The sequence below is a fragment of the Canis lupus genome, unplaced genomic scaffold (genome assembly GCF_011100685.1).
Source record: "Canis lupus familiaris isolate Mischka breed German Shepherd unplaced genomic scaffold, alternate assembly UU_Cfam_GSD_1.0 chrUn_S1783H1980, whole genome shotgun sequence".
In the NCBI taxonomy this organism is placed as follows: domain Eukaryota; kingdom Metazoa; phylum Chordata; class Mammalia; order Carnivora; family Canidae; genus Canis; species Canis lupus.
Window position 1 is genome coordinate 123868 of NW_023330638.1, and position 11066 is coordinate 134933.

Below are 11066 nucleotides of genomic sequence, written 5' to 3' on the forward strand. Positions count from 1 at the left end.
TTAACAGTGGTGTGTATAGTGTCTTCCTCTGCTTCTCGACTTACAGAAACATCCTCTACCACCTTCAGCCTGCTGGGATTTCTCTTAATGAGGAGACCATGACCTCTTAGACATGTGTTGGTCACCATGCTCTTTGTAAAGACTCCAGGGGCACCCTCGGCAATCTATGGTTGGTATCTCTTGTTACCTCGATACATCGCAAGCATTTCACAATGTGGTCTGTCTCCTCCTTCATTCCTGTCTCCTCTGCCCTTGAAGATAGAAGTCTTCCAGCTACTTTCTTTCTCTTCTTCCCTGTTGTCCTATGTTCTCCCTTTCCTGCGATTGCACACACCCTGGATTCATCCATCTTCATATTACACATGTCTCTAAGCAATTCCAGGAGCTCCTGTGGTTTCAGCCTCTCCTGTTGATGTGGCATTATCTCCTCACCAGCCTTTCCAGGCTCCAAGCCTCCATTCTCTACTCCACTCCACGGCAGTGCATGGATGCCCTGCACACTGCATCTTCCAGACCTTGAGGCCAGTTGCTTCCCATTAGCCCCTTTAATGCAAGACATTGGCAGTAGACAGGAAAATAAGATGAAGGGTGAAGACAGTCCCTTTCATTTCCAGCTCTGGCCAGCAGCACCCCAACAGCAACAGATGGTTGGCTCCAGGCTCCAACTCCTTTTGGCTTTCTCAGCAGCCTTGCAATAACCCTTGAAGGAACTAACAGCACCCAGCACCCATAAAGGCATGGCTGGGCCACAACCTGTTTTGCTGTGTACCCTGGTTCTCCATGGCCCCTGTTTGGCCATATCTTCTCCTCAAAAGTCTGAACATTGGCTGCAGGATGTCTCCACCCCACTTGTCTGGGCCCCAGCCATGGAGCACTCCTTCCTTAAAGTCTTAAGCATCATTCATGAGCTGTTCTTGACTTAGAGGTCTGAGCACCAGCTGTGCTGTGTCCCATACTCACACATCCAGCCTCCAGCTGTAGGTAGCTAACACCAGGATTTCGGACCCCTGCCGCTGATAGCGCCTTTCCCATGTCCTCCTCTGGGCCCGTAGTTATTAATCTCTGTGGACATTTGACCATCTGCTACCTGTGTAAGCAATCCTTTGCATTAAATTTCGTGTTCTGAATACCCAGCATGATTTTTGTTGACCTAAATGAGCTTTGTCTGATAAAAATCCTACACTGTATTTCCGACTTCAACTTCATGCTAAAGTTTTACAGGGCATTGGTCTTCCCTAACTGGATCTCTGATGGGCACCCACAAATAACTAGTTTTTATTGCACTTTATCCCTTCCTTTCCAAAACTGATCTTCATTTACTGTTCTAGATCTTAGTAAATATTGTTACCACTTACTCAGGCACTCAAGTTAAAAATGACTTCCTCAGGCTTCTTGTCCCTTACAAATCACACAATTCCCTCACAGCATAAATGTACATAGATTATTCCCCAGTATGTGCAAATTGTGCCATACCTTTTCCTCCCTTCTCTCTCCTCACTAACATTGTTCTCATTTACCAAGAATTAGGGATTGGATATGGTTCTACATTTCATGCTACATATTATGCATATATGCACACACGCATACACACCCACAGACCGGGTTTCTTGTTCAATCATAAAAACTAAGGATAAGTGTCACACTCAGATTTACAAGAATTCTTAGAATATTAAAATGTTAGAGCTAGAAGTGGCCTTGGAGGTAATATAAATCAGTGTTTCTAGAGCCAAATGGATTCTAGTCACCTAGGGATGCTTGGGTGGCTCAATGGTTGAGCATCTGCCTTTGACTCAGATCATGATCCCGGGGTCCTGGGATCAAGTTCCACATCGGGCTCCCCAGAGGAAGCCTGCTTCCCCCTCTGCCTGTGTCTCTGCATCTCTCTCGGTGTCTATCATGAATAAATAAAAAAAAATCTTTTTTAGAAAGTTGATTCTAGTCACCTAGAATATTTTTGAAAATCAGAGGTCTGTTCCTGACTCTCACACTTTCATATTCGGAATTCTTAAGTTAAGAATCTGAATTTTTAAAACCACATGTCCGATCAAATCTCCTGCATAGTGATGTTTGGCAACTATAGATCACCGACCAGAGGAGCATCTGAGATTTGAAAGTGCCCTGGTTCTGTGTCCCACACTTCCAGTTAGAAGCCAGAGTGGAGCTTCAGCACTCAAATCTAGAAGTTCTGTCTTTCAGCCCAGTGGTATTTCACTGTCCTGCACTTTTTGAAAAGGAGATATTGAGAGGAACATAACAAATGGCTCACCTCCTTGCTCGGGAAAGAGAAGTTCAGACTTTATAGATAGATTTACTTATTTGTTTGTTTGTTTGTTTGTTTTTCAATTGAGAGAGAGCTGGTATACACAAGTGGGAAGGCAGGGGCAGAGGGAGAAGCAGACTCCCTGCTGAGCAAAACGGGGCTGGATCCCTGGACTCCAGGATCATGACCTGAGCCAAACGCAGATGCTTAACCGTTTGAGCCACCCAGGTGCCCTAGAACCTCAGACTTTCATTGGAAAATACATGTCCAGCAAAGTAACATAGAACATGGCAGTTTCCACAGCCTGATGGGAAGCCTGTGGGAGCTCAGAACAGAATGACTGAGTTTCACTTTAGTTAGCAGAGTCTGAAACAAGTTCTCAGACAAAATACCCTGTCCTCGTTCAAACCAACTTCTTGTCAATCTAGTCAAAATCACTTTAACTGACCTGAAAGATTGCTGTTCCATTTTATTGCCAAAGTGTCCGTAGCTTATGTTCCCATTTGACAATTACTTCCATTCAAAACTGCCCACTTCCATGAGCATCCAAAATAACAAGGACTCTCTGTCCTCCCTTGAAGGCCGTTCTGCTATCATAGGACACCCCTGTCCTCAGATACCTGTAGGGAGGTATTAAAATGTCCTCATGATGCAGGGACATTCTACTAGTCCTGGTGAGTGCGGACTGAAATGAAGTCATTTTCCACCTGTCTGTATGGACACCATCACCCATGAGAACCATTACTATCTTCGTGCAAATCTATTCTTTTTTGAACCAAGTCTCCTCAGGTAACAAAACAAGTTTATAAAAGACTTATTCAGTTTGAGAAACTGAGCACTTGAGAGAATCCTACACATAGGCCAAAGACTCCACGACCTACACTACCTACATCCCACTACGTCCTATGGGATAGTCAGTGTTTGAGAGACCATAGTTCCCTGGTACCTGAATGCTCCCTCCTGATTGTGTGCATCACATCCTAGGTCTGGTAAGATGGACTTGGATGAACTGCAGTCAGGGGCTTTCCAGGTGTTTAGAACCATCTGTACTTCATCAGTGAAACAGAACAGGAGATGGGTAACAGAAAATGGGGCATTTTCCTAACAGTGTTTTTTGTCTCCAAACCTCCTCTGCTTATATTCTCCAAGAGTTAGTGACTTTCAGATAATAGCATGACAGAGCCATGATACAGCTCAGGGGCCCAGGCAATGGGAAATGATAAGGACATACTTATAGGAAAACTGAGTCTAAGAAAATTAGCTCCATACAACTGATCTTTGGGGCTTAAGTCATTTTTTATGGCTTTATTCCACCCTTGGCTCCCCCTGTTACCTTTCAACTCTGGTCTTCTCAAATGGATTCCTCCTGAGATTCCAGCTGACTCCCAAACCGAATGTGCCCTTCTACATTTAGGGTAGAAACAGGAACTAGAGGTCTTAACCATCCTGTCCAACCATGCCTTACCATAGCCTGCATCAGACTCCCTGCTTTTGACCAAGGAAAGAACTGGAAGTATAAAAGAGAACAGCCAGTATCTAAAAGTCCTGGCCAAGTATATTCAAGGAGGAATAGGCGATATTATTACACTTGAGGTAGGATATTTATTCATTTGTTTTGATGAACAGAAACCTAGGGTTTGCTGAAATGTATGAAGTAGACACAGAGGTGACAACAGTGCTTAATTACCAATGGTAGTAACTCAAAATGGGGGAAGAGTAATGATGACGGTGGTCCTGGAGTTTTTTATTAACACACATTGCAGACTTATGGACAAATGGGGCACACTCTCTAGTCTCAAGGAACCTACTAGATCTTCAATGAAACAATTATGTATACTTCACTTCTATATTTTCTCCATATATAATTTTACTAAGCAAAGTTATTTGCTTTTAAAGAACCAAGGCCAATTGTGAAAACTGCAGCAAAGTATTTTCATCAAATGAGACAATGAAGTATGTAAGAAACATAGAGAATCCATAGGGGTTTCTCCAGTGAGATACCACCATACGACTATTAAAATGACTCATTGTAGGTTTTAGGCCTCCAAACCTGTAAAAAAAAAAAAAAAAAGAAAGAAAGAAATATTTTCTGTTGTTTTTAGTTACTAAGTGTATGGTAATTCATTACAGTGACAATAGGAAACTAGTGGAAAACTCAAGAGAACACTCTGGTGGGAATCCCAGGATGAGAGCCAAGAGACATCTCCATGCGACAGGGAGCAACATACACAGCTGGCAACAATATTGGTTGTGACACCTCAGAAATCTCTGAGACAGAGTTCTACAAGATGATGAGATTGATGGACATACCTGATCAGACTGAACTTTTTAAGAGGGTCGAACAAAAGGCAGAGAGCTTAGGATTGAAACACAGAAAAGGGGGAAACAAAATCAGATATATTAAAAAAGAGAAAAGAATGAGCCCTGGGGAGAATGTCACGTCGAGCAGGACAGGAACTCTGTAGCGCTCTCTAAACAGCACCACTTCCAAAGCAAGCACTAACCACGGCTGTGCCTGAACACCCAGGGGATAAGGCTGGGGGCAGGGGTGAGGGGTGGGGAGATGTGCTTGTCTACTCTGACAGTTGGGGTTGGTGGTCCCTATTCATGGAGCTCAGGTTCCCTCCCCAAGTAGCTCTCCCTTCTCCTTTTATCTGCTCCATCTCTACTCCATCCTCATTTCAGGGAGTTAACTGGGCTATGCCTGGTTTTCCCTCTGAACGCCTCCTAGAAACCCTCTCCACATAGCAAGCTGCGGCCATTTCCGGGCATCCTTGGTCCACCAGAACCTCCACAAAGTTTTTAAAGAACACTTGGGGGCCCAGGGATCACTCGCCTCTGTGAAGATGATGGAGAAAGTTATCCTGAACTGAAGCATCCTCAGAATTATCTGCTTCAGCTCAGACCCTGAGAACTGATAGTGTCAAAACTTGAAATCCAACCAGGCTTCCCATGACCTAACTGAATCTCTAATAAAACTTTATGAGAGCTCCTGTAGGTCCAGATACCTCCTGTGATGAGCGGGAAGACATAGGGATTTTGTTCTTGGATGGCCAGAGTCGTCAAATGTTTTCGAGTCTACTTGGGAACCAAGGAGCAGCTCTTGTCTTCCTGGAGAGGTTTCAGCTGACACCTGCGCAAATATCCTTAGAATTTTGTACTTCAGCTCAGCGTCAGGGAACCACCATTGGACAATCTCAGCCAGCCTGAGTCCCTGGATATGTTTAAAGTCCTCTCGTTGTTCCAAAAAAGGGGAACTTGCCTTTTGAAGGCACCGGGTGGTGACTGCCCACCTACTCCAGCAACTTCAGCACTTCCTGGGTTCACCCAAAGGCAATATGAAACTCAGATGCTTGCCTTTGTCACCCCTGCTGGTCTGGTTGACAGAGGCTCACACTCCAACAGCCCAGAGCCTCTATATGCAAATATGGTTACCTGGACCTCCAGTGGTTGGATGGAAGAGGTGGAAGAAGGGCAATGGGATGCTAAGGCTAAGAAAATGCTGGGGTTTAGTGGGAGTCATAGCATGGTTCATGGACCCTGGCTGTGAGTCTGGCTCCTGCCTTCTCTGCATGCACCCTGGGCTGGCCAAATACTTGAAATCTGATGGGTATCATGTGGCTGGCTAGCCCCAGACAGCCCCCCTTCCACCTCCATTCTTTAAAGCTCCCCCACTGGTATGTGCACACAAGTTCCCAAGATCCCCCATTACCTGGACCTAGTTGGTTTGACTTTCTATGCCACAGGCTACCTGTTTTGGCCTTATGAAATAATTTTCTTGATCAGAACATGGGGCTCAGAGCCTGAGATACCCCAGGAAGAAGGTCCTGATATCTTGTGATTTGACAAGGAATTTGAGAAATATGTACCGGAATCTCCCAACTTCTTAGGTTTGTTGTAGGAGACTTGGCAGTATTAATTGCTTTAATAGCGTTAAAGTCATTGTGATCGTCCTCCAATCATTACATTGCTCTTGATTATTACTTTTACTATTATGTCTCTTATTATGGATTGTTCATGGGTGGTTGTTATAAAACACTGACTACATTTTCTATTCAAGAGGAGGGTCTGATATTTGGAGACCATTTCTGATTGTTCCCCAGAAGACTTTTACACAACGAGGCTACAGTTCTCCCACTCCACTGCTTGGTTTCCTTTCATGCGGAAACCCTCTCAGCATGTTCCACATTCCTCTCCTGAGGCATATACCCTCCATGAGGGCAGGGAAGCCAAGTGGATAATGTCCCCAGGTTGGCAGATCCTAGAAAAATGTACACGTTCCGTCCAGAGATCAGCACCATTCCCTGTAGACCTGGGAGAGTCACACAACCCTCCTTGCCTCACTAGAGCCCGCATAAAATTTCTAATGTCATTTGGGTGCCCTGCAACTGCTCTTGCAATCCAAAAATACTGGAAAACAAATTAGCAGGGGCCTGAGTACCCTCAAAATTTTGCCGCGGCCCGGCGGCAGGAGTGACCTGATGTCCTGTGTCCTCCCGTCCTCTGCCTTTCCCAGGGGAGCACCGGATCCTGGGCTGTGTCCCCCGGTGCCCTGGGCTCCGAGCCTGCCACACTGTGATTGACCTAAGTACAATGTAGCATTTAAAACCATCAGAGTCAATTTTGTGTGAAGTTAACTTATCCTTTATTACAATAAAACTCATAAGCCATTATACAGGTTAAGGTTAAAGAAAAATGGAAAATATAGAAACAGTGAAATGCCAGGGGAGGGCAAGCCTCCGTTGGGCTGCAGCCACCACGAGCCCTGCGTTGGGAGCTGGGGCGAGCTCAGGGGTCGAAGCCAGTTGTTCCAGATGCAGGTGGCGGCTCTGGCACTCTGGGGACCCCGATTGCAGGTGCCGGGGCCTGCTCCTCCTCTGGGGTGGCCGCGGGTGCAGGGGGCTCCTCCAGGGCTGAGCAGTGAACTAGAGCAGTGACCACTATCTGCAGGGGCTTCACCTCCCCAGCGGGCGCTTCAGCGCGGGCCGAGCCCTCAGCCCCAGCAGCCGGGACGGCCTGGATCCCCGCAGGCCCCGACGGGGCAGCAGTCCCCACGGTCAGAGCTGGGACTTGCTCCTGAGCTGCTTCAGCGTGTTTTCCTTGGGCTGAAGCTGTAGCTCCAGGAAGGCAAAGTATCCCCATTAGGACGGACGTTCCACGTGCCTCCCAAGTCAAGACCACTCTTCCCACTGCTCCACGTGCGTGAGGGCATGAGCCCTGGGAGGTGTCCCCAGGCTGCAGCCCGTGGGGTGAAGTGTGAGCCCACCCCCTGCTCCCAGCCCAGCTGCATGGAGGCTGGATCGGCGGGGCCCACCCTGTCCCCAGCTCAGTCACCCCCAGGCCTCCTCACCCCCAGCCTCTGGCTCCACTGTATGGAGGCGTCTGAATTGCTGGAGGTTACGCCGGGCACGGAGTTCCACGTCTGAACCTGGCATGTGCTGTCTTACGAATTGCAGAATTTTCATAAGGGAGGGAAATTCGGGGAGCTGACAAAAGTCGTCCCCATAATAATCCAGCCATATTTCCAGCATGCAGGAGATGGCCCTGTGGAGGGACAGGCGGGCACAGGTGTCAGAAGACAGGGCTCTGTCACATGCAGGTGTCCCGGGGAAGCCGTGCAGGACCCGGGGACCCGGCCTCCCGTGCGGGGTGTCAGAGGCCAGTCCTGCTCCTTGTGCCCCTGCCACCTGGCGGACCTGCCTGCCACAGGCCTGCTCCCTGAGGAGGGGCTGATATGCAGCCTCTGTTCTGGGGAGCCCACGCCCAGCGGGGTGACCATCACCGTCTCTCCTGGGGAAGCGGGACTCCCTCCTCAGCCTGGTCCCTGCCCACCTGCCCCTTGAGTCCAACGGCAGGTGTCCGGGGACTGGGGGCGTCTGGCCTGTCATTGCCCTCACTGCACACACTGTCGCTCTGGGAAGCTCCAAGGCAGGAGGGCTCGGGCTCTGTGTCCTGCCAGGCCTTGCCAGGAGCCGCCCAGGACCGCCACCTTCCCTCCTGTGGCTCTGGCCTGCCTCCCTCCAGAGGGGCCCCCGGGGGTGTCCTTCCACTGACTCTAATCTCTCATCTCCCACAGGGTGGGGGCCGCCTGGTCTGGAGGCCTCACCAGCCCTCCTGAGCACCTGCTGTGCCCTCAGGTCCAGGTGCCACCAGATTGGGGAGTGCGATGCTCCCCACCCCCTCTGCTCTGGGCCCCAGGTGTGGGGCAGAGAGAGGGTTGGGGGGCATGGAGAAGTTCTCCTTAGGGGACCCAGTGTCTCCCACCAAGGACCGCACCCCATCCTGGCTCTCCTGCCCTCTTTCAGAAGGGGCCTTAGACCTTTACTCTGTCACAGGAATTGCAGATGTGTGAGGTGAGGGTGCAGCCGCCCCCCCGCCCCACAGCCCCTTCGCTGCCCTCCTGGAGAGGGAAGGCCCTCCTGCAGGAGCCGGAGTCACTCCACAGTTTCCAACGCTGGACCGTTCGTCTTCACCACATGCAGCTACGATGTACCCATATCTAAGAGGAGGCGGGGGCATCCCATGAATTCGTCCTGTGGACGTGACCTCTCATAATGGGGGCTGTCACCCTCTGACCCTGACTAGGCCGGAGCCCCGGGGGCCCCGGGGCCTTCAGCTCTGTGCGTGGGGCCACGGGCAGCTCCCGGGAGAGAAAGCGACCCCCGCACCTGCTGGGAGCCTCCTGAAGGCTTGAGCATGAAAGGGCTCGGCGAGGCCCATGGCCCATAACCGAGTGGGCCCGGGGTGCCCCGGGGTCCCCCGGTCTGGTTGCCCGAGGACACAGACCCCCGATAGACTCTCAAACCTCCCTTTCAAATGGGAAACAGGCCGCTCAGGACCCTGGTGACGGGGTGGAGGAGGCCCAGGCCTCATGATGGGGGAGGAAGACAGCTGCTGAGCACAGGCACAGACCCTCTGGCTGACCCGCCACAGGCCAGGCCCCGCGGCTGCCCTCCAGGACCCCGCTAGGCCCTGGGGGACCCTGCTCCAGGGGGAGCAGCCCGAGGCCGGGAAGCTCACACCATCCCCAGCCTCCCAGCAGCAGGTGGACAGCCCTGGGCTGCGGAGGGGCAGGTGCTCACTCGGTGAACAGCAGGTCCAGCACCTCCTCCGTGGTGGCGAATCCACGATAGTCGTCTAAGAAGCTGCAAATGGAGATGACGTCCCTGCGCTGCAAGGCGAGCAGCAGTTGTCGGTCTTCGTGCCCCAGCAGCTCCGTCCGGCTGAGCTTCTTCGGGACAATCTGATGCCCCTTCCGGCCGCCCCCAGCACACCTGAGGTGGGACAGAGGGGACGTGCAGCCTGCAGGGAGCCGCCAGGAGACCTGGGATCCCGCCCCGGCAGGCCCTGCGCTGGCCCCGTGGGCTTGAGGAGCTGGGGCTCCCTCTCCCGCTCAAGCTCCCTGCCTGTCTCTTACACAAACAGGACCAACTATGCAATAAAGAAACAATCTCAGAGGATAAATGTTCAAAATATTTGGATCAATACGAGGACCTCAAGAGACACAGAGAGAGAGACCGAGAGAGGCAGCCACACAGACGGAGGGAGAAGCAGCCCGTGCAGGGAGCCCAGGCGGGGCTCGATCCCGGGCCTCGAGATCAGGCTGGCGGAAGGCAGGCGCTAACCGCCGGGCGACCAGGCCTCCCCTGAGGGCTCTATTCTGATGTTCCCACACATCTGTGCGCAGGGACTCTGCATCTGGCCCAGGCAGGGGCAGGGCCATGGGGGCAGGTGTGGGGAGGGGGGATCCAGACTCATGTGGGAGCAGGAGTGTCGGGGGGCCCAGGGGGTAGCAGGCTGGCTTCTGGGACCCGGTGCCCTTCCTGCCGCATCAGGGCCCGGGTGTCGGGGGCCCAGCCCCTGCACTCACCCTGAGCCCGCGCTGGCCTCTGTTAGCTGCGCAGGGCACCTCCCTGCTCCTGGAGGCGTGGGGCAGACGACCCCTTCCTCCCGCTCGCGCCCCACGTCCCGGGTGGAGCTCTGTGGAGACAGTGCCCGGCAGTCAGGCAGGAGGCCTCAGCGCCTGGTCTGGCCCCCTCGCCTGCCGCACCCCCAGCTGCCTCCACCCAGACACACCACGCGCAGGCGGCACCCACCGCCCCTGGAGAGAGGAAAGGGATGTGGCTGCAGGGCCTCGGGGTGACTCCGGGGGGGGTAGAGGACCTCAGGAACCCTGTTTCCCCCCCCTGCCCACTGTGACATCAGGGTGACCCTGAAGGGATCCCCGGGAATGTGCCGCCCTGCAGCGTCCCCCAGCCTGCATGGGACCTGCCCACACATTCCTGGTACCCTGAACTGAGGAGGAGGGGATGAGGCTCCCAGGATGGTGGCACAGGGGGCCTGGCCTGGCCTGCGCTGTGTTACCTGACGGCGCCTCCGGATCACCGCCCTGACGCCTTGGTATCTATCCTGGAGCCAATGCCTACAGCATTGGAACAAGCGGCTCCCCCGGGGTTCCTGGGAGCCAGAGCCCCGAGAGGTGGGCCGGCAGCAAGAGAACATCCTCCAGTAGCAGATGTCTCCAGCCAAGTGAGCCTGAGCTGGGGCTGCACTGGATGCGGGTGCCTGGTTACGGGGGTTCCAAGTTCTGTTGGGCTCTGTGACACGGAAGTGACCTCACTCCCTGGGACCCCCTCCCTGACCCACTCCTGGAGGAAGCTGCAGGGGCAGTGCTCGTGCTGCCAATGCTTCCCCCCTCCCTGCAGGCGATGGCCTGTGCACACAGGGACACGACCGCAGCCCTGTCCACAGGCCCCAGGGAAGGACTGTGTGCACCCAGGACCCCAGCCTGGACACACGCCTGGGT

At 52.6% G+C, this 11066-nt stretch overlaps 1 protein-coding gene across 1 annotated transcript; it reads right to left on the reverse strand.

The window, feature by feature from the left end:
* Positions 1 to 6948: 6948 nt before the first annotated feature.
* LOC119869260 (ral guanine nucleotide dissociation stimulator-like) lies at positions 6949 to 8720 on the reverse strand. Its single transcript, XM_038589245.1, has 3 exons — positions 8704 to 8720; positions 7611 to 7804; positions 6949 to 7371 (listed from the first exon to the last, which is right to left on the reverse strand). Exons 2-3 carry the CDS (start codon positions 7789 to 7791, stop codon positions 7049 to 7051), a joined length of 504 nt encoding a protein of 167 aa, XP_038445173.1. The 5' UTR covers positions 7792 to 7804; positions 8704 to 8720; the 3' UTR covers positions 6949 to 7048.
* Between the last annotated feature and the right edge of the window lie 2346 nt (positions 8721 to 11066).